General features: G+C 48.8%; 1 protein-coding gene across 2 annotated transcripts in view; it reads left to right on the top strand.

The window, feature by feature from the left end:
• Window positions 1-9,292: 9,292 nt before the first annotated feature.
• The window catches only part of PDPR (pyruvate dehydrogenase phosphatase regulatory subunit), a 46,993-nt gene continuing 32,804 nt past the window's right edge, over window positions 9,293-23,481 (top strand). Inside the window, exons 1-3 of one of the 2 annotated variants that reach the window (XM_025371484.1) lie at window positions 9,293-9,398; window positions 9,764-9,874; window positions 17,022-17,280. In XM_025371484.1, the coding sequence (XP_025227269.1) occupies window positions 17,057-17,280 (224 nt within the window). In that variant the 5' untranslated portion in view covers window positions 9,293-9,398; window positions 9,764-9,874; window positions 17,022-17,056. The remainder of the gene's footprint in view (window positions 9,399-9,763; window positions 9,875-17,021; window positions 17,281-23,481) is intronic. The other variant, XM_025371485.1, reaches the window with a different exon arrangement.

The following is a 23,481-nucleotide window of genomic DNA, read 5'->3' as shown; positions in this document are numbered from 1 at the left end:
AGAGAGAGTGGAGGAAAAAGGCACGTTACTGTTCTCGAGGCTGCACCAAAGGAGCCTCAGTCTCAGTCCCCCTGTGCCACTGAGACCACGCTAGGTGATCAGCCTTGGGAGGGAGACTTGCGTAGCCTTACTCGGTTGCTAATGGGTCTCTCCGCACGAGAGCCTGTGTGAACCCAGGACGCTCAAATCATGCGCTACAGCGCCACCTACTGGCCCGGGAATGTGGACCAAAGCAGTAAAGGAATCGTATCTGATAGGTGAGCAACTACATCGTCCTATTGTAAAGTTGGCAAACAATCATTTAAATTTTTTATTTTTATTTTTATTTTTATTTATGGGATGGAGTCTCACTCTGTTGCCCAGGCTGGAGTGCAGTAGCGCGATCTTGGCTCACTGCAACCTCCGCCTCCCAGGTTCAAGCGATTCTCCGGCCTCAGCCTCCTGAGCAGCTGAGATTACAGGCGCACGCCACCATGCCCGACTGATTTTTGTATTTTTAGTGGAGACGGGGTTTCACCATATTGGCCAGGCTGGTCTCGAACTTCTGACCTCAGATGATCTACCCACCTTGGCATCCCAATGTGCTGGGTTTACAGGTATGAGCCACCACACCTGGCCTAAACATTTCAAAACATTAAAAATTCTTCCTTTTTTTTTTTTTTTGAGACGGAGTCTAACTCTGTCGCCCAGGCTGGAGTGCAGTGGCGCGATCTTGGCTCATTGCAATCTCTGCCTCCTGGGCTTAAGCGGTTCTCCTGCCTTAACGTCCCCAGTAGCTGGGCCTGCAGGCATGTACCACCACACCTGGCTAATTTTTGCATTTTTAGTAGAGAAGGGGTTTTGTCATGTAGGCCAGGCTGGTGTCGAACTCCTGACCTCAGGTGATCCACCGGCCTCGGCCTCCCAAAGGGTTGGGATTACAGGTGTGAGCCACAGTGCGTGGCCCAAAATCTTTAAATTTTAAAGCACATTTTAAAGATTTTGCTCTCCACTTTTCCCCATTCATTTAATCATCTGTTAAACACCAGGCACAATGTGAGGTGTTGGAGTTTCGAGTCCTCAGAGGGATTTATAGAACCAGCAGGGCAGAGAACCAAATAAAGACATATCAGAAACAGGCGTGTGGGGACCCCAGAAGGGGCCATTCTCTTGGAAAGAAAGGCTCCGCTGCAGTATGTTGGTGGTCTTGGGCTGGGCTTTTGAAAGACAGGAGGGCTCTGTCAGGACCACTTGGGGGAGTGGGGGTTCATGTGATCCTCAATCCTTGTGACTTTCCACAAGCACAGGGGACGGCTGCCAGGAGGCATTTTAGTAAGCAAAAGATGGGAGTGGGAAACCTCTCAGTGTGACTGGAGAGCAGGATTCGAGGTGAGATCCAGCTGTGGACGGGGAGCATGCACCCAGCTGCAGGCCCCGCATCACACGCAGCATGGGCCGGAGCCCCGGGGCAGTGCAGCCTGGCACACCCTGGAGACCCTGGCTGGCCAGGCTAAGGACTTGGAGCTTTGTCTCATGACAAAGGGGAGTCCCTCAAAGGTTTCAAGGCAGTGAGTAAAGTGACCTCCCATATTTTACAAAGACAACTCTGCAGAGGGAGGACAGGAGGACATGAGAAGCAGGAAAATCAATAAGAGATTGTTCTCAGGCCGGGTGCTGTGGGTCACGCCTGTAATCCCAACACTTTGAGAAGCCGAGGCGGGCAGATCACAAGGTTAGGAGTTCGAGACCAGCCTGACCAATATGGTGAAACCCAGTCTCTACTAAACATACAAAAATTAGCCGGGCGTGGTGGTGCATCCCAGCTACTCAGGAGGCTGAGGCAGGAGAATCAGTTGAACCCGGGAGGTGGAGGTTGCAGTGAGCCAAGATCGCACCACTGCACTCCAGCCTGGGCGACAGACTGAGACTCTGTCTCAAAAAAAAAAGATTGTTCTCTAAGTCAGGGCTGACAGCTCTCTCAACCACAGCAGCGGTGGTGGGACAGAGAGGTCCGAACAGAGAGGCACTGAGGGGACAGACCCTTTGAGGCTGGGTGATAAGCAGGAGGCGGAGGGAGAGGCGAGTGGGGAGACCAGGTGAGTCCCAGGTTTCTGCTGTGGCTGACCATTCCTAGAACTGGAGTAGAAGGGGCTGACTTAGAAGGCAGGACGAAGAGATTGTTGTAGATGTGAGCCTACAGGATTCCCAAATGTAGCTGCTCCAGAATTAGTTGGATAAGCAGAATAAGACCACTGACTTGCAAGACGTCAGTGAGTGAAGATTTTCTTAAGAAGGCAGAGGCCCTGATTTCACCATTCTTAGATAAATTGCACTATCAGAGAGCCTTTATTTGAGCTGCAAAAAAAGGCTACCTAGTAAACCAGCCCAAAATTCAGTGCCTTGCCATGCTCATGAGACTACAGGTGACTATGGTCTGGCTGGACAGCTGTGTTTCAGGCTGAGGGTCAGCAGGCTTGGACAGCTGTGTTTCAGGCTGAGGGTCAGCAGGCTTGGCTTCAGGTTGAGTTCAGGTCTGTTTCAAGTATCTTTCACCTTCCATAATCCAACAACTACTCAGGGCATAAACTTGTGAGGAGGGCTGATGACATGCTCAACACCTCTTAAGGCCAGTCTCCAGATCTGCACACTATGGCTTCTACCACCTTAAAAAATAAGTTTGGTTGGCCAGGCGCGGTGGCTCACACCTGTAATCCCAGCATGTTGGGAGGCTGAGGCAGGCGGAACATGAAGTCAAGAGATCAAGACCGTACTGGCCAACATGGTGAAACCTCAACTCAACTAAAAATATATATATATATAAAAAATATATATATATACACAAAAATTAGCTGGGTGTGGTGGCGTGCTCCTGTACTACCAGCTACATGAGAGGCTGAAGCAGAAGAATTGCTTGAACCCAGGAGGCATAGGTTGTAGTGAGCCGAGATTGTACCACTGCACTCCAGCCTAGTGACAGAGCAAGACTCTGTCTCAAAGTAATAATAATAATAATAATAATAATGTTTTAAGCCAACCAACATCAGTGGGACAGGAATCCTACTCCCCCCATTTCGTCCACTGCAAGGTCACATGGCAATAGGGAATGAGGAATTGAAAACAACATCCAATCTACCATAGCTAGTTGCATTCCTTCCTGTTACACTGCCTGTCTTTTCTGTCTCTGTGTCCAGCCATTACATCACCCAGTCTCAGATGCCTTCCTGGCCACCTGTCCTATGGCATAGTGCAAAGATCATTGGATTCAGATATTCGACATGGGAAGAGCTCCATTTCTGGTCCTTCCTCCTAGGTGTGTGATCTTGTAAAAGTCATGTTACATCTGTGTCTATTCCATCTGCTAAAACTTACCTCATGAGATTGCCAGAAAGATTACGTGAGCTGACACAGAGGGAAAAATTTTGTCCTCTGTATTTTCATTAAGACCCAGTGCAAGCCTTCCCTCTTAAAAAAGCTTTAAATAAATACCATTTCTCCCCAGGACTCTTAGTTGACATCCAGTGGCTTCTAGATATAAGAGAAGTTCCTAGCTGGGTGCGGCAGCTCACACCTATAATCCCAGCACTTTGGAAGGCCGATGTGGGAAGATCATGAGATCAAGAGATCGAGACCATCCTGGCCAACATGGTGAAACCCCTTCTCTACTAAAAATACAAAAATTAGCTGGGCGTGGTGGCATGCTACTGTAGTCCCAGCTACTCGGGAGGCTGAGACAGGAGAATCGCTTGAACCCGGGAGGCAGAGGTTGCAGAGAGCCGATATCACACCACTGCACTCTGGCTTGGGCAACAGAGTGAGACTTCCTCTCAAAAAAAAAAAAAAAAAAAAAAGAGAAATTCCTGGAGAATTCTTTTTCGAAAACTTAAATTTGGCCAGGTACAGTGGCTCACACCTGTAATCCCAGTACTTTGGGAGGCTGAAGTAGGTGGATCACATGAGGCCAGGAGTTTGAGACCAGCCTTACCAACATGGTGAAACCCCATCCCTGGGCCGGGCGCGGTGGCTCACGCCTGTAATCCCTGCACTTGGGAGGCCGAGGCGGGCGGATCACGAGGTCAGGAGATCGAGACCATCCTGGCTAACATGGTGAAACCCCCGTCTCTACTAAAATACAAAAAATTAGCCGGGCGCGGTGGCGGGCACCTGTAGTCCCAGCTACTCGGGAGGCTGAGGCAGGAGAATGGCGCGAACCCGGGAGGCGGAGCTTGCAGTGAGCTGAGATGGTGCCACTGCACTCCAGCCTGGGCGACAGAGTGAAGACTCCGCCTCAAAAAAAAAAAAAAAAAAAAGAAACCCCATCCCTACTAAAATACAAAAATTACCTGGGCTAGGTGGCGCACACCTGTACTCCTCACTATTTGGGAGGCTGAGATATGAGAATTGCTTGAGCCTGGGAGGTGGAAGTTGCAGTGGGCAAAGATTGTGCCACTGCACTCCAGACTGGGTGACAGAGCAAGACTGTGTCTCAAAAAAACAAACAAAAAAAAAAACAAAAAAAACCCTTTTATTTTTAGAGACAGGGTCTTGCTCTGTTACCCAGGCTGGAGCACAGTGGTGTAATCATAGCTTCCTGTAACTTCTAATTCCCAGGTTCAAGTAATCCTCCTGCCTCAGCCTCCTGAGTAGCACCTGCACCACTATACCAACTTATTCTTTTTTTTTTTTTTTTTTGACATGGAGTCTCACTTTGTCGCCCAGGCTGCAGTACAGTGGTGCAATCTTGGCTCACTGCAAGCTCCACCTCCCAGGTTCATGCCATTCTCCTGCCTCAGCCTTCCAAGTAGCTGAGAATACAGGCGCCCACCACCACACCCGGCTAATTTTTTGTATTTTTAGTAAAGAAGGAGTTTCACTGTGTTAGCCAGGATGGTCTCGATCTCCTGACATGATCCTCCCCCCTCAGCCTCCCAAAGTGCTGGGATTACAGGCATGAGCCACCACGCCCAGCCCTATTCTTTTTTTTTTATTTTGTAGACATGGGGTCTCACTATGTTGCCCAGTCTGGTCTCAAACTCTTGGCTTCAAGTTATCCTCCCACCTCATCCTCCCAAAGTGCTGGGATTACAGGTATGAGTCACCACACCCGGCCCTGGGGAAAATTCTTTAGAAATACTGAGTCTATCCTCCAGCCCTGCTGCTCTCAATTTACTCAGTGGGTATTGTTTCAGATTTCCCCCGTGATCCTAATGTACCGTCTCTACATTACTTTGCTCTTACTTGAATAGGTCACTATTTCATGCATTAAAGACTTGGATGGGAGTCCTAATTTTTATTTTCTGCAACTTGAGAATGTACTTTTCTAAGCCTCACTTTCCTCATTGGTGAAGCAGGAATTTTCTCATGTCCACAGTTTCAGGGACGTTTCAATGAGATAACACAGTTAGGGCATTTGCCACAGTGCCTGGCAAGGCAGCTGGTTTTACTATTACTCTGTCTTATATGGACTTTGTGAAATAGCTCCAGCACAGGACTGAGTCCATCACAGCTGATTTACTGCAGAAATGCACTTTGACTTGTGGATGGAAGTTGGTGTACTGATTGTGCTGGGCGTGGTGGCTCACACCTGTAATCCCAGCACTTTGGGAGGCCGAGGTGGGTGGATCACGAGGTCAGGAGATCAAGACCATCCTGGCTAACACAGTGAAACCCCATCTGTATTAAAAATACAAAAAATTAGCCAGGTGTGGTGGCGGGCGCCTGTAGTCCCAGCTACTCGGGAGGCTGAGGCAGGAGAATGGTGTGAACCCGGGAGGCGGAGCTTGCAGTGAGCCGAGATCGCGCCGCCACTGCACTCCAGTCTGGGTGACAAAGCAAGACTCTGTCTCAAAAGAAAAAAAAAAAGTACTGATTGCTACTCACAACATTCTTCTCTTCCCATGGTGTGAATGAGAACATATGCACATCCGTGCTTTCCACACAAACACAGGCTCTCAAGCACACCAGAAGCACGCGAGGTGTCAGGACCTTTCTATGAAGTTGGTTGTAGGCAGATGTCCAGTCTAGTGACAGCGACAGGAACTTCAGAGGGAGGAGGGAGGCCTTCCCCACAGCCATGAGGGTGCTGCAGGGAGGTAAGATAAATGCCTGCATCTTAACGACCTCAGATCCAAATTCATTCTTACACTGTGGTAACATAGGTATGTCAAATGTTTGTCTGTACACTGTTTATCCTGTGTGGCAGCAAATACATTTACCAGGTCACTGCAGATGAAGATTTCACAAGAGGAGTTAACAAGCGCAGTTTATTTTTTTTTTTTTTTTTTTTTTTTTTTTTGAGACGGAGTCTCGCTGTGTCACCCAGGCTGGAGTGCAGTGGCGCGATCTCGGCTCACTGCAAGCTCCGCCTCCCGGGTTTACGCCATTCTCCTGCCTCAGCCTCCGAGTAGCTGGGACTACAGGCGCCCGCCACCGCGCCCGGCTAGTTTTTTTTTGTATTTTTAGTAGAGACGGGGTTTCACGGTGTTAGCCAGGATGGTCTCGATCTCCTGACCTCGTGATCCACCCGCCTCGGCCTCCCAAAGTGCTGGGATTACAGGCTTGAGCCACCGCGCCCGGCCAACAAGCGCAGTTTAAAACGTCTGTTTAGGGCAGGACATGGTGGCTCATGCCTCTAATCCTAGCACAATGGGAGGCCAAGGCAGGTGGATCTCTTGAGCTCAGGAGTTCAATGCCAGCCTGAGCAACATAGCGAAACCCCATCTCTACCAAAAAATACAAAAGTTAGTTGGGGGTGGTGGCAGACACCTGAGGTCTCAGCTACTTGGGAGGCTAAGGTGGGAGAATTGCTAGAGCCCAGGAAGTTGAGGCTGCAGTGAGCTGTGACTGCACCACTGCACTCCAGCCTAGATGACAACAGTGAGACCCAATCTCAAAAAATAAAAATAGTCTGGACGCGGTGGCTCACGCCTGTAATCCCAGCACTTTGGGAGGCCGAGGCAGGCAGATCACAAGGTCAGGAGTTTGAGACCAGCCTGGCCAATGTAGTGAAACTCTGTCTCTACTAAAAATACAAAAATTAGCCGGGCGTGGTGGCACACACCTATAGTCCCAGCTACTGAGGAGGCTGAGGTAGGAGAATAGCTTGAACCTGGGAGGCAGAGGTTGCAGTGAACCGAGACCACACCATCGCACTCCAGCCTGGGCAACAGAGTGAGACTCCATCTAAAAAAATAATAATAAAATAAAAACACTCAACCCCCTTGCATCAGTGGTTGTAAGAACCTACTAAGGATAAGACCCATCACTGACAATGAAACGGGCCTTAGGACTTATTAGTATTATTTTTTTTTCTGAGACAGTCTTGCTCTGTCACCCAGGCTAGAGTGCAGTGGCACAATCTTGGCTCACTGCAACCTCCGCCTCCTGGGTTCAAGCAATTCTCCTTTCTCAGCCTCCCAAGTAGCTGGGATTATAGGCATGTGCCACCATGCCCAGCTGATTTTTGTATTTTTAGTAGAGATGGGGTTTCACCATATTGATCAGGCTGGTCTCAAACTTCTGACCTCAGGTGATCCACCTACCTTGGCTTCCTGAAGTGCTGGGATTACAGGCATGAGCCACGGCACCCACCAGACTTAGCATTTTGAAGTGGAGGCCGATCATGGTGATGGAGAAGGAAATCAGGGACAGATCTATACCATTTGTTTGCTACTTACTGCATGTAAACAGAATGAAATCAACACATTAAGTATTTAACTTCATTTCATCCACCATCTCCTGCAGACAACCAAGTTTCTCCCAAATTCACGTGCCTGGAAATGGCTTGAACCAAATGGTTCATGAGGAAAACCTATGATCTTTTTCATGAAATTGCCACATCTGGGCATCAGGAAAGCCTTCCCAGAGAATGTCTCACATCGGTCAGGATTTTCTCCTTTTTTAGACAGGTGGGTGTCCCCAAGCATTCAATCCTAGCTAAAATATGGAAGTATTTATCTAGCACAGGAGCCTATGGCATAGTTTCAGTCTGCTCTCTTGCAGACCTCATCTGGGTTGTCTTTCTATGAGTTGACTGGCCAGTAAATGGGGTATAAACTATGTAGGCTGTGGCCTGGCCTTGTGACAGAGGGGTCCCTGGAACTTGACTGCCACTCCCTAAGAGCAGAAACCCCATTTTTCTTGTACACTGCTGGATCCTATCATCCTGCACAGTGCCGGGCTATACTGGTGGCCAGCAATAAAACGCAAGATTGGGGCAGGCACAGTGGCTCACGCCTGTAATCCCAGGACTTTGGGAGGCTGAGATGGAAGGATCACTTGAGGCCAGGAGTTCAGGACCAGCCTGGGCAACATAGTTGAGTCTATCTCTACAAAAAAAATTATTTAGAAAATTAATAAAACACAAGATGATTAGTTTGTGTGGTGAGACAGTATTGAATCCAACAAACGGGAACTGGATAGTGTCGTCCAAGATGCAATGGTGACTGCACCATGAGCCCCTTATCCATATCATATTTAGTGGATGAGGTGCCAGGCACTGTTCTGGGTGCTAAGAATAAAGCTGTGCATAAGACTAAGGTTCTGTCGACAGAGACCGTGTTACACCAGTGGAAAAGACAGTCATCAAACTTATGTCCTTGAGACAGTGATGAGTTCTAGAAGGAAAGAAAAGACTGATGTGACGGTGAAGAACGGGTGAGTGGAGACTTCTCTGAGGCTTGAGTGATTCCTCTTCCTCTGAGCTGAGCCAAGCTGAGAAGCTGCGAGGAGTAAGATAGGGCCGGGAACTCAGGTCCGTTAGTCCGTCCTCCGAGGTGGGGCGGGACAGCAGAATGAATTTCCGATCTGCTCTGTGAAAGCCTCGCCCAAGAAAGCCCGGAGCCACTTCCAAGAGCCGCGCTCCCACGGGGGTGAGAAGCGTTTTTCCCCGAGACTGCTTGTGGCTTAGGACTGGGGACCCACTGGATTTGGAGTAAGCCCTGGCACAGGCCTCGAGGGAAGAAAGAACTCCCGCGCTCCCCACCCTCCACAGGATCTGCGATTATCTCAGACGTTCCGGTTCCACGTGCAGAAACCCCGCCAGTCCAAGGCCCGGGTTCCAAAACGGCCCTAAGAGTCAAAGTTTCCATAGCTCGCCTCTGAGGCTGGCAAAGAGGCCCTGGGGGCGGTGTGCCTCCCGAGACCCAAACAAGTTCACGTGGCAGGGGCGGGGCTCCGCGAGGGCGTCACGGCGTGCTCGTGCGCGGCTGAGGTCACGCGCCAGCCGTACCCTTGCCCAGGGGCCGTAAAGCGCGGAAGGTCGCGGTCTCGGCTTCCCCGGAACTTTTTGCTCGCTTCGCCCCGCCCCCTTTCCATCCCCGAACCCCGCTTTCCGGCCCGCGGCGACCCCCGGCAACCGTTGTGGCAGCCGCATTGCTCCCGCCGGGTTGTAGCTGAGCGCGGAGCCCGTGGGGGCCCGTGAGGTAAGGAGATAGCTGCGGGGCCACTCTGGCCTCCCCGTCCGCGCGGGCCTGAGCGCCCCGGGACCCCTGGGTTCCCCTCTTTCTCCTTTGGTTTCGCCCGGGGGTGGTCTCCGCAAGCCCCCGCTTCCAGTCGTTTCCGCCTGGCCTCGCGAAGGCGCGTCCAGGCGCCAGTACTTGGTCCCCGGAATGTTGTCCGCTCGTGTCCTCGGCTACCTCTGGGCCTGCGCACCGCTCCTCCAGGCGCCTGCACCTCAGCCCCGATGCCAGGGCGGGCGGGGTGACCTCGGGCTCCCCCCTCTCGGGCTTGCACACCCCTGCGGCGCAGAGCCAACTCCAGCTCGCCTAGCCCGGTCGCATCCCTGCAGGTGGAACTGTTTTCCCGCGTTGAGACGTGCGGTCCGCTTGTGCTTTATAACTAGTAAGACTGCTTCAGAGTCCTGAGGAAGAAGTCACCTAGAAAAGCCTGGGCCAAGGCAGTGAGCTTCCTTCTTAATGTTTGACCTTTGGGGGCCGATGTGTGATACCTCGGATTTGAAACAAGAATCTCCAAGCCCGTGTCTCGCATGCATATAAACATGATATACGGGGTTGGGGGCTGGTGGTGGAAGAGGAGCCTGCCCGGCGGGTATGCTTTTCCAGTGACAGGGACTTGTGTTAATTTCTTTTTTATTTTTTTCTGAGACGGAGTCTCTTTCGCCCAGGCTGGAGTGCAGTGGCGCGATCTCGGCTCACTGCAACCTCCGCCTCCTGGATTCAAGCAATTCTCCTGCCTCAGCCTCCCAAGTAGCTGGGATTACAGGTGCGCGCCACCTCGTCCGGCTAATGTTTGTATTTTTAGTAGAGACGGGGGTTTCACTATGTTGGCCAGGCTGGTCTCGAACTCCTGACCTCGTGATTCGCCCGCCTCAGCCTCCCAAAGTGCTGGGATCACAAGCATGAGCCACCGCGCCCGGCCAACTTGTGTTCATTTCTTAAACTCGCGTGATCGCCTGGTGTACTTGTTGAAAAATACAGCTCCCTGGAGTGGCAGGATCAGACTCTGCAGAGGTGGACCCTGGGAATCTGTCGTTTTTAAACAAGTGTCCCAGGTGGTTCTTTTGCTGAGGCAAGTGTGGAAAATGTTGTGTGAACCCACCCATGCTCATCCAGTCTTCCTTGTGACCGGCGGTCCACTGTGTGCAACGCCGAAGCCATACAGAGGGACACCTCGAAGTTAGAACTAGCACCTTGGTCTTGTTGGAATAAGCAGATCTCAGTAGAGCCAGCCGCAGTCTTACGCTTGTTTAGCAGAAGTTATTCTTCTTAGCAGAGAATATTATACGGTCATTTTCCAGAACCTTAAAAAATGTATGATTTGTTCTTTTTTTTTTTTTTTTTGAGACGGAGTCTCGCTCTGTAGCCCGGGCTGGAGTGCAGTGGCCGGATCTCGGCTCACTGCAAGCTCCGCCTCCCGGATTTACGCGATTCTCCTGCCTCAGCCTCCCGAGTAGCTGGGACTACAGGCGCCCGCCACCTCGCCCCACTAGTTTTTTGTATTTTTTAGTAGAGACGGGGTTTCACCGTGTTAGCCAGGATGGTCTCGATCTCCTGACTTCGTGATCCGCCCGTCTCGGCCTCCCAAAGTGCTAGGATTATAGGCTTGAGCCACCGCGCCCGGCCTATGATTTGTTTTAGACCAGATGATGTGCCTCATTTCTGTCTTTGACGTCTTCAGTTTCTTCTCCCGTGGCTTGACCTCCTTTGTTATCAAGCTTTGCTTTGGTTTTGCGCCAACCCTATAGGCTTAGGTTTGACAGCAAAAGTGCTAGACTCTGGTGCCTTCCTTTCCTTCGTTGTCTTAAGCCCTTCTTTTCCTCTGCCCTCATGCCCTCACCACTTCACTCTTTTGAAGGTCATAATGAACACAAGGTCAGAAATCCCTTTTTTGGCGCCAAGCTCCCTGGGCTTTTATTGAGAAAAAGTCTCACTGTGTTGCCCAGGCTGGAGTGCAGTGGTGCGACTGTGCCCACTGCAGCCTCCACATCCCTGGTTGAAGCAGTGCTCCTGTCTCAGCCTCCTGAGTAGCTGGGACTACAGGTGCAAGCCACGACACCCGGCTAATTTTTTTTTTTTTTTTTTTTTTTTTTTGAGACTGAGTCTGGCTCTGTCGCCCAGGCTGGAGTGCAGTGGCCGGATCTCAGCTCACTGCAAGCTCCGCCTCCCGGGTTCCCGCCATTCTCCTGCCTCAGCCTCCGGAGTAGCTGGGACTACAGGCGCCCGCCACCTCGCTCGGCTAGTTTTTTGTATTTTTTAGTAGAGACGGGGTTTCACCGTGTTAGCCAGGATAGTCTCAATCTCCTGACCTTGTGATCCGCCCGTCTCAGCCTCCCAAAGTGCTGGGATTACAGGCTTGAGCCACCGCGCCCGGCTCACCCGGCTAATTTTTGTGTTTTTAGTTAGAGATGGGGTTTCACCATGCTGATCAGGCTGGTCTCGAACTCCTGACCTCAAGTGATCCACCTGCCTTGGCCTCCCAAAGTGGTGGGATTACAGGCGTGAGCCACTGCGCCTGGCCTTTTTTTGTTTTAAGACGGTCTTACTCTGTCAGCCAGGCAGGAGTGCAGTAGCATAATCTCGGCTCACTGCAACCTCTGTCTCCCAGGCTCAGGCGATCCTCCTACCTCAGGAGTTCAGGACCAGCCTGGGCAACATAGTGAGCCTATCTCCACAAAACAAAAATATTTTAAAAATTAATAAAACACGAGATTGGCTTATGTGGTGAGACAGTATTGAATCCAACAAAAGGGAACTGGATAGTCTGGCCCAAGATGCAATGGTGGCCGCACCATGAGTACCTGGGACCACAGGCACCCGCCACCACACCCAGCTATTTTTTTGTATTTTTGGTAGAGACAGGGTTTCACCATGTTTGCCAGGCTGGTCTCCAACTTCCAACCTCAAATGATTCAGCCGCCTTGGCCTCCCAAAGTGCTGGGATTACAGGTGTGAGACACTGTGCCCAGCCTGAAGTTTTTTTAAATTCCACCTTAAAACTCATCTGTTAACTGTGTTTGTTCTGCCACCTTTGCAGTTCCCTTTTTCCTGTTAGGGGGATGTGCCTAATAGTTCAGTCCTCACAGCTGTCCTTTCCTTACCATGTGCTTTCATTTGAAAGGTACTGTGGAGTCATGATTAAATAGCAGGCCACTAGTGCCAAATTGACAGGGTTCTGCTGCTCAACAATTTGGTAGGACCTTGGGTGAGTCACTTTCACTTACCTGTACAAGTGTAGAGTAGAAATGCTAATATCTACCTCATAAGGTTGTGAGGATTAAATTAGTTATATACATAGGCAGTATCTGGTGCATTGTAACTACTTATACAAATATTAGCTTTAAAAATAATTCTTGGCCAGTCATAGTGGCTCACACCTGTAATCCCAGCACTTTGGGTGGCCATGGTGGGTGGATCACCTGAGGTCAGGAGTTCGAGACCAGCCTGGCCAACATGGCGAAACTCCATCTCTACTAAAAATACAAAAAATTAGTTGGGCACAGTGGCATGCACCTGTAATCCCAGTTACTCAGGAAGCTGAGGCAGGAGAAACACTTGAACCTGGGAGGTAGAGGTTGCAGTGAGCCAAGATCACACCACTGTACTTCAGCCTGGGTGACAGAGTTGAGACTCTGTCTCACAATAAATAAAAATAAAAATAATTTTCTCGGGTATTTAGATATCTTCTCAAATCTAGGGACCTACCCTTGATTTTTCCCCAATCTTTGTTCTCTGTTCTCATTCATGCATCAACATGTATTTCCTAGATACCTATGCTGAATGCTAGGAAAATTGAGCAATTTATAAGGTTTCTGCTCTTAGTTCCATTATAATAAGGAAATAATAGGCCAGGTGTGGTGGCTCAGCCTGTAATTCCAACCTGTAAATCCCGCTTTGGGAGACCAAGGCGGGCAGATCACTTGAGGTCAGGAGCTCAAGACCATCCTGTGCAACATAGTAAGACCTCTCTTCTACAAATATTCATAATTTTAAAATTAGCTGAGCGTGATGGTGCACACCTGTGGTCCCAGCTATTCTGGAGGCTGAGGTGGGAGGATCGCTTGAGTCTGGGTGGTTGAGACTGCAGTGAGCCATGATCATGCCGCTGTACTCCAGCGTGGGTGACAGACCTCGTCTCAAAAATAATAAAAAATAACCACTACTTACTGAGTGCTTCTTAGGTGCTTGTACCATGTTCTTCCTGCCTTGTCTGATTTAGTCTTTGCAGTAACCACGTGAGGTAGGTGTTACTAGCCCATATTACAGATGAGGAGCTCAAAGCATAGAGATCTGGTAACTTGCTGAAAGTCATACAGCTAGTGAGAGGTGGGGATATTTTCAAACCCAGACCTGTCCGCCCCCAAAGCCTGGATTCCCTGCTGTGCTGGCGTGTTGCTTCTCTGATTGGCAAACAGACCATTGTGCAGCGTGGTAAGTTCTGTGCTGGGAGAAGTGCAGTGTGCTATAGGAGAACATAGAAGAGCCACCTAACCAAGTTTTGGAGAAGGAGGGGGTGAGTATCAGATAAGATGTCAAAGAGGGGGCTGGACGTGGTGGCTGATGCCTGTAATCCCAGCACTTTGGGAGGCCGAGGCGGGCAGATCACAAGGTCAGGAGAGCAAGACCATCCTGGCTAACACGGTGAAACCCTGCCTCTACTAAAAAATAGAAAAAAATAGCCGGGCGTGGTGGTGGGCACCTATAGTCCCAGCTACTTGGGAAGCTGAGGCAGGAGAATTACTTGAACCCAGGAGGCGGAGCTTGCAGTGAGCTGAGATCACATCTCTGCACTCCAGCCTGGGTGACAGAGCGAGACTCCATCTCAAAAAAAAAAAAAAAAGATGTCAAAGAGGCTGTGACCTGAGGAGATTACCTGTATTTGTGGAAGGGGTGGCAGGAACCATGCCAGGAGGGATCAGCATGCACAGAACCTGGAGCTGAATAGAACATTCACGCATCACCTGATATGTTTGGGGAATTACAGGTTGTTCAGTCTGGCTTGGTCAGAGTGTGGGGAGAGGACAAGTGAGACCACAGATAAGAACCAGACTGTGAAGGATCTTGCACTTGATATGAAAAGAGTTTTGCCTTTTCCCTGAGGGCATCAGAAAGTCATTAAGGCTGGGCGTGGTGGCTCACGCTTGTAATCCCAGCACTTTGGGAGGTGGAGGTGGGTGGATCACCTGAGGTCATGAGTTCAAGACCAGCCTGATCAACATGGTGAAACCCCGTCTCTACTAAAAATACAAAAATTAGCTGGGCGTGGTGGCATGCGCCTGTAGTCCCAGCCGCTCAGGAGGCTAAGGCAGGAGAATTGCTTGAACCTGGAACATGGAGGTTGCAGTGAGGCGAGATCACACCACTGCACTCCCAACTGGGCGACAGAGCGAGACTCTGTCTCAAAAAAAAAAAAAAAAAAATGCTGAGGAAAAGGAGCAAAAAGGGAGGGAAACGTTGCAGGTAGATGAAAGAGACAGAGCAGTTGATGGAGCTAGGGTCGAGAGAAGAGAGGAGGAAGTGGGATCCAGGGCACTTGGGGGAGATTAACTTTCCGGTGGGTAAAAGAAGGAAGGAAGAGATGGTTGCAGATGCAAGTGGGTCTATAGGAAGGGTTTCAGGGAATGAGGTGAGACAGGTTATCTGCTTAGAATGAGGGAAGAAAGGAGGTGAAGTTGAAGGTTGAGAGAGGAGCAGCTGGGCTCTGAACCTGAATACAGACAGAGGTCTGCCTGTGGCTTAACATGTGCTAGCCTAAGCCACCAAGGAGCAGGACAGTTTTCAAGTATAACCAAGTGGTCACGGGTCAGAAGCCAGGAGGTTGACATTGAGGTCAGTGGGATGGGGCTGGCCATTAGGCAGTGGCAGTTCCCCAGGAGAGCTGTGTTGCCATTGGGACAGGGTAGAGAGAATGTCAGCAAAGGGGTAGGTGCTTGCCTTCGGGGAAGGTATTCTAGACGGTGCAGTAGAGGGGCTTGAAGGGGAGGAAAGTGAAGAGAGCTTGGGTCATGGGAAGTACAGTGGTCACATGGAGATGAGATTATGGAAAGACTAGCTGGGTAGAGAAGCTTCTGTCTTGAGATGGTGCTTAATAGGAACCGGGGTGAGAGGCATGGTGGCATTCACAAGCTGGCCAAGACAATTTGTCTCCAGTTGGATGGGATATCAGCCTGGACACAGTCTGTGCTTGCATTGGTTGCAATTGTGAGAGTCCTCTGTGATGGATGGACATAGATACCTTGGCCTTGGACAATTTGGGCTGACTGTGGAGTGTCTGTGGGTCCTGTGGCTGGCAGTGGAGGCGGTAAGGAGGTGACTAGCAGTGAGTTGCCCTGAGGCCCCCTTGTCTACCGCCTCTCATCTCAAAGTCCTCATCCTCCTGTACACATGACTGCATGGACAACCAGTAGGTCTTTCTTTCTTCAGTTTCTTGAAAGTTGAACAGTCATCTGTTTTGCTGATAGATTAAGTTTATTAAAACCCTGTTTTGGCCAACGGCGGTGGTTCACGCCTGTAATCTCAACACTTTTGGGAGACCAAGGTGGGAGGATCACTTGAGCCCAGGAAGTCGACTCTGTTCTTCTTAATTCTACCATGCGCTCTCCACAGTGGAGCCAGACCTACCTTTGAAAAACAGCCCCCCGCCCCCCGCGCCAAAAAAAGCAAAGAAAAGAAAAACATCCCAGATCATTTCTTTCCCCTGCTAGGGATTTCCCTGCGTTAGTGATTTTCCTTTGTACTTTGAATAAAATTCCAATTCCTGCTGATGGCACCCAAGGCTGTGTGTACTGGCTTCCGCCTGCCTCTGCAGCATTGTCTTAGATCGTCTCCCCACACTCCCCATGTTGTGTGCGTGCAGGCCTCCTTTTTGTTCTTGGTCTGTCTTACCTCAGGGCTTTTGCACATGCTCGTCTCAGTGTCTCCCAAATATGTAGCTCGTTCCTTATCCTTCAGGTCTGTTTCCAAGTGTTACTTCCTTGGAGGCTATTTCTGACCATCCTATTTTAAATATGCCCCTAGTTACTCTATCACGTTAGCTTTGTTTACTTGTTTTATTTGTATATTTATTTGTATATTGATTGGTGCTCTCCTCATTCACACACGCAAACTCTCAAATGTAAATGTCATAAAGATGGACTTCCCCATTCTTGTCCACTGCTAGCAGAATGTCTGAAACTCAGTATGCCCTCAAATTTTTTTTTTTTTTTTGAGACGGAGTCTTGCTCTGTGGCCCAGGCTGAAGTGCAGTAGAACAGTCTCGGCTCACTGCAAGCTCCACCTCCCGGGTTCACACCATTCTCCTGCCTCAGCCTCCCGAGTAGCTGGGACTACAGGCGCCTGCCACCACACCCGGCTAGTTTTGTATTTTTAGTAGAGACGGGGCTTCACCGTGTTAGCCAGGATGGTCTGGATCTCCTGACCTCGTGATCCGCCCACCTTGGCCTCCCAGAGTGCTGGGATTACAGGCGTGAGCCACGACGCGTGGCTGCCCTCAAATATTTGCTGAATGATTTGTTCTTTGTCAAATCCCTTTCTCATTAATCCCATGCACTGAGTTGAATGGCATGAAATATGTTTGGTTTCTCTGTCTAGTTTAAATTCCTGAGATCTACTTGGTGAGAGACGTGATGTTCTACCGGTTGCTGTCAATTGTTGGAAGACAAAGAGCCAGCCCAGGATGGCAGAACTGGTCCTCTGCAAGAAACAGCGCGTCAGCTGCAGAGGCACGTTCCATGGCCCTGCCCACCCAGGCACAGGTGGTCATCTGTGGAGGTGGAATCATGGGCACATCTGTGGCCTATCACCTCTCCAAAATGGGGTGGAAGGATATTGTCCTTTTGGAGCAGGGCAGGTAAGGATCAGACTGCATTTGGCTCATGGCTGTGCTGCTCTAATCTAAGATTCCCTCTCCTTTCAGAGATACTGCCCCACCAGTAGCGAATCTAAATGTTGCTAAGTAGCGTGAGAAGCAGCAAGGTGGAATCTCCTGAGTTTTGTTGAATGATGATTAGTAATGCTCATGTTCTCTGATTTTTAGAGAGTTAACAAATTTCCTTTTCCTTTTGTTGTTGTTTTGGTAGACAGGATCTCGCTTTCTTACCCAGGCTGAGCTTGAATTGCTGGCCTCAAGCAGTCCTCCCACCTTGGCCTCCCAAAGTGCTGGGACTACAGGTGTGACCGACTGTACCCAGCAGCATTTTAGACTTTGACAGAAATTTGTGTTTGTAAATAATGTGGATTGCATTGAAGCAAAGTAGACAACTGCTTGTGTTCGCTTAATTGCTAGTTCTTAACATTGTTCACATTCCCCAAAAGAAATATGCTTTATAGGCTTAGTTTCTCTGTGCTTGCCTTCTTTTAGGTCAAGTATTTTCTGCTCTATTGGCTTGTAAGCTAAATCCCTTTATATTAATTTGTAATAGTTACAGAGATTACAGAATGGATTCTTATAATCCATCATTAATATTATACCACTACACAAGTAATGTTAGATTCATACAACAGTATTGTCTGGGTGTGGTGGCTCACGCCTGTAATCCCATCACTCTGGGAGGCTGAGGTGGGCAGATCACCTGTTCGAGACCAGCCTGACCAACATGGTGAAACCCTGTCTCTACTAAAAATACAAAAATTAGCTGGGCATGGTGGTGTACAACTGTAATCCCAGCTACTCGGCAGGCTGCGGCAGGAAAATCGCTTGAATCCGTGAGGTGAAGGTGGCAGTGAGCGGAGATCATGCCACTGCACTCTAGCCTGGGTGACAGAGCGAGACTATGTCTCAAAAAAAAAAAAAAAAAAAAATACAGGCCTTCCACTCTGATAATTCTCAACCTGTGTTTAGCTAATGTTTTCTTTTTTCTTCCTTTTTTTTTTTTTTTTTTTTAAGAAGGGGTCTTGCTGTGTCACCCAAGCTGGAGTGCAGTCACACTATCACAGCTGACTGTAGCCTTGACCTTGTGGATTCAAGCAATTCTTCTGTCATAGCCTCCCAAGTAGCTGGGACTGCTGACATGCACCACCATGTCTGGTTGATTTTTGTATTTTTCGGTAGAGGTGGGATCTCCCTGTGTTGCCTAGGCTGTTTTCTTTTTCTTTTTCTTTTTCTTTTTTTTTTTTTTTTTGAGCCAGACTCTCGCTATGTCACCCAGGCTGGAGTGCAGTGGTGCAATTTCCACTCACTGCAACCTCTGTCTCCTGGGTTCAAGCGATTCTCCTGCCTCAGCCTCCCGAGTAGCTGAGATTATAGGTGCCCACCACCACGCCTGGCTAATTTCTATTTTTTTAGTAGAAACAGGATTTAACTGTGTTAGCCAGGCTGGTCTCGAACTCCTGACCTCAGGTGATCCACCCATCTTGACCTCTCAGAGTGCTGGGATTACAGGTGTGACCTACCACACCTAGCCTAGGCTGTTGTCTTATGATCAGACTCAGGTTAGAGACTTTTGTAAACGCGCTGTATTGAGATACAATTTGCATACCATGCCACTCATTCTTGTTAAGTGCCGAATTCTGTTCACAGAGTTGTGCATCCATCCTCACAACCAGGTCATACATTTTTGGCAGTAAGACCACAGAAATTAGGCTGGACTCTCAGCAGTGCACCACATCAGAAGATGTATAGCTGTCCTGTCTCACTTCTGGTGGTGATAACCCTGGTCACCCAGTTATGTTGGTGTCCTCCAAGCATCTCTAGCACAGAGACCCTGTTTTCTCCCTTTATAACGGGCCAGCGCCCTATCAGGAGAGATGGATTCTGAGATTATGCCAATATCCTGTTCATATCAGTTCGTATCAGACCTCCACCTACCGGGCTTAGCATCCGTTGACAACTGTTGCCCGAGTCAGCCACTACCATGATGATTGACAAATGGTGATTTTTTGATCATCCTTCTACATTTATTATAGTTGGCATATTGCTGTCAGGAAGAGATTTCCTTCTCCCCCATTTATTTACTCAGTTATATATTTGTATACACACACACACGCACACACACACTCTCACACATTAGTTTAGACTCATGGATTTCTATTTTATGCAGTGGATACTCTTCTTTTTTTTTTTTTTTTTTTTTTTTTTTTTGAGACAGAGTCTTGCTCTGTCACCCAGACTGGAGTACAGTGACATGATCTCGGCTCACTGCAACCTCTACCTCCCGGATTCCAGCGATTCTCCTGCCCCAGGCTCCCAAGTAGCTGGGACTATAGGTGCATGCCACCACACCTGGCTAATTTTTGTATTTTTAGTAGAGATGGGGTTTCACCATGTTGGCCAGGCAGGTCTTGAACTCCTGACCTCAGCTGATCCACCTGCCTTGGCCTCCCAAATGCTAGGATTATAGGCATGAGCCACTGCACGTGGCCTGCAGTGGATACTTTTAAGAGCAAAAGTGGGTTTTGTTTTTGTTAATGTTTTTGAGACAGGATCTCACGCTGTCACTCAGGCTGGAGTGCTGTGGTTCAATCTTGGCTCACTACAACCTCTGCCTCCTGGGCTCAAGTGATCCTCCCACCGTAGCCTTGTGAGTAGCTGGGACCACAGGCATGCGCTACCACGCCCGGCTAATTTTTTGTATTTTTGGTAGAGATGTGATTTCACCATGTTGTTCAGGCTGGCTTCAAACTCCTGGGCTCAAGTAATCCATCCACTTCAACCTCCCAAAGTACTGGGATTACAGGTTTGGGCCACCACACCTGGCCTCATAATGCTTCCTTGATGTCAAAGTCTGTCTCCTATTTTTTTAAATCCTTTCAAATTTAATTATCAGGTATTTCCACAAAAAATGATAAACTAATTTCAGTGTAAATGTTTGTAAGTGGAAGACTCTAGGGAGGTTCATTTTTGGGAGGCCAAGGCGAGTGGATCACCTGAGGTCAGGAGTTCGATACCAGCTTGGCCAACATAGTGAAATGCTGTCTCTACTAAAAATACAGAAATTAATTGGGAGTGGTTGTGTGCACCTGTAATCCCAGCTGCTTGGGAGGCTGAGGCAGGAGAATTGCTTGAACCCAGGAGGTGGAGGATGCAGTGAGCCAAGATCACGCCATTGCACCCCAGCCTGGGCAACAGAGCAAGACTCGGTCTCAAAAAAAAAAAAAAATTATGCCTCAGCCAAGTGCAGTGGCTCATGCCTATTATCCCAGGACTTTGGAAGGCCAAGGTGGGTGGATCACCTGAGGTCAGGAGTTCAAGACCAGGCTGCCCAACATGACAAAACCCTGTCTCTACTAAAAATGCAAAAATTAGCTGGGCATGGTAGCATGTGCCTGTAATCCCAGCTACTCAGGAGTCTGAGGCAGGAGAATTGCTTGAACCTGGAAAGCGGAGATTGCAGTGAGCCAAGTTTGTGCCACTGCCCTCCAGCCTGGGCAACAGGGTGAGACTGTCTCAAAAAGTAATAATTATTATTATGCCTTATCAGTGACTTGTGAAATGGTTTTATACTCCCCTTTATCTATAATTGTTCCTCTTCTCCATCTTCACTATTGTTCTCATAGATCAGTGATTCTTAAATCTGTCTGCACAGTAGAATCAGCTGGGGAGCTTTTAACAATTACCAATGCCCAGATCTCTCCCCAGAACAAACCAGAATCTCTAAGGGTGAGCCAGGCATCAGTATTTTTAAAAGCTTCCTGGGGAACTCTAATGTACCGCCAAGGGCAAGAGCCACTGTCAGAGCTGCTCGAGGAGTGCTCTCCCAGCAGAGACATCACCAGAGCTATAGGTGCTGACCACCAGCCAGATAATGGAACTCCCACCTGGGGTGGAGCTCCACACAGTTACAAAGATGATAGAAACATCTCTTCAGGGAGCTGACAATCTTACGGGGAAATTATCATTATTAGAGTAAATACAGTAAACTCCAGTGACAGGCATGTTGACACAGATGGTAGTTTATTTACTGAGTGATAAATAATTTGGGGAAAATGACCTTAGAACCCCCACCTGCTTTCTTGACATATGGGTCCCTTGCAAAACTGGGTCTTTGGGAGCTCTTTATATTCTGTTGCTACCACAAATTAGAGAACTTTTTTTTTCAATGTAAAGTTTATGTACTTTTGAGTAGGCCATGTATTTATATGATTCAGAATTGAAAATATGTAAAAGAGGCTGGGTGCGGTGGCTCATGCCTATAATCCCAGCACTTTGGGAGGCTGAGGCAGGTGGATCATCTGAGGTCAGGAATTCGAAACCAGCCTGGCCAACATGGCAAAACCCCATCTCTACTAAAAATACACATTTAGCCAGGCATGGTGGTGCACGCCTGTAATCCTAGCTACCTGGGGGACTGAGGCAGGAGAATCCCTTGAACCTGAGAGGTGGAGGTTGTGGTGAGCCGAGATCATGCCATTGCACTCCAACCTGGGCGACAAGAGCGAAACTCCATCTCTTAAAAAAAAAAAAAAAAATTATCTGGGCATGATGGCGGGTACCTGTAATCCCAGCTACTCGGGAGGCTGAGGCAGGAGAACAGCTTGAACCCAGGAGGCAGAGGTTGCAGTAAGCCAAGATTGTGCCAGTGCACTCCAGCCTGGGTGACAATAGCGAAACGCAAAAGCATCTCAAAAAATAAAAAGAAAAAGAAAGAAAGAAAATATGTGAAAGAGTGTACAGGAAAAAGACTCCTTTTCAATCTTCTTTTTTTTTTTTTTGAGACGGCATGTTGCTCTGTCACCCAGGCTGTAGCGCAGTGGTGCAGCCTCAGCTCACTGAAACCTCCGCCTCCTGTGTTCAGGCGATCCTACTGCACCCTCCACCTCCTGGGTTCAGGCGATCCTCTTGCCTCAGCCTTCTGAATAGCTGGGATTACAGGTGCCCGCCACCATGCCCGGCTAATTTTTGTATTTTTAGTAGAGATGGGGTGTCGCCATGTTGGCCAGGCTGGTCTCGAACTCCTGACCTCAAGTGATCTGCCTGTCTCAGCCTCCCAAAGTGCTGGGATTACAGGCGTGAGCCACTGCACCCAGCCCTCAATCTTCACTTCTAACAAAAAGCTTTCCTCTCTGGAGGGAAGTTAAGTTCTAGTTACATTCTCTACTTCTGTAAGCAATTATGTGTTGGTAGGTTTGTGTGTGTGTGTATGGATATGCATTTATTATATTTTTTCCCTTTTTCATATAAGTGGGAGCATACCTTACACACTGTTCTTCACCTTGCTTTTTCATTATGATTGTTCCATGTTGGTACATAAAGACCTTTTCATTCTTTTTTTTGTAGCTGCATAGTATTCCATTGTACAGATGAATTCCAAAATTTTATTTTATTTTAGAGATGGAGTCTTGCTCTATTGCTTAGTCTGAAGTGCAGTGGCACAATCCTAGCTCAATGCAGGTGCAAACTTTTGGGATCAAAGGATCTTCCTGCCACAGCCTCCCAGGGAGCCTGGCTAACTTTTATTTATTTATTTTTTTTAACTTTTAGTTATTTATTTTTTTTGAGGCGGAGTCTCGCTGTGTCGCCCAGGCTGGAGCGCAGTGGTGCAGTCTTGACTCACTGCAAGCTCCACCTCCCGGGTTCACGCCATTCTCCTGCCTCAGCCTCCCGAGTAGCTGGGACTATAGGCGCCCACCACCATGCCCAGCTAATTTTTTGTATTTTTCGTAGAGACAGGGTTTTACCATGTTAGCCAAGATGATCTCAATCTCCTGACCTTGTGATCCACCCACCTCGGCATCCCAAAGTACTGGAATTACAGGCGTGAGCCACCGCACCTGGCCTTTATTTTTATTTATTTATTTTTATTTATTTTTTATTTTTTTGGTAGAGACACGGTCTGGTTATGTTGCCCAGGCCAGTCTTCAACTCCTGGCCTCAAGTGATCCTCGTACCTCAGCCACTCAAAGTGCTGGGATTACAGGCATGAGCCACTGTGCCTGGCCTAAACTATCCAAAATTTTAAATCTGTCCCATGTCAGTGAACATTTTTCTCACCTTGTTGCCCAAGCTGGAATGCAGTGGTGTGATCATACCTCACTGCAGCTTCTACCTTCTGAACTCAAGGGCTCCTCTGGCCTTAGCCTTCCAAGTAGCTGGGACTGCAGGCATGTGCTACCA

This window comes from Theropithecus gelada, chromosome 20 (genome assembly GCF_003255815.1).
Source record: "Theropithecus gelada isolate Dixy chromosome 20, Tgel_1.0, whole genome shotgun sequence".
In the NCBI taxonomy this organism is placed as follows: domain Eukaryota; kingdom Metazoa; phylum Chordata; class Mammalia; order Primates; family Cercopithecidae; genus Theropithecus; species Theropithecus gelada.
Note: the sequence above shows the minus strand (reverse complement) of the source record. Positions and strands in the feature narration are given on the sequence as shown.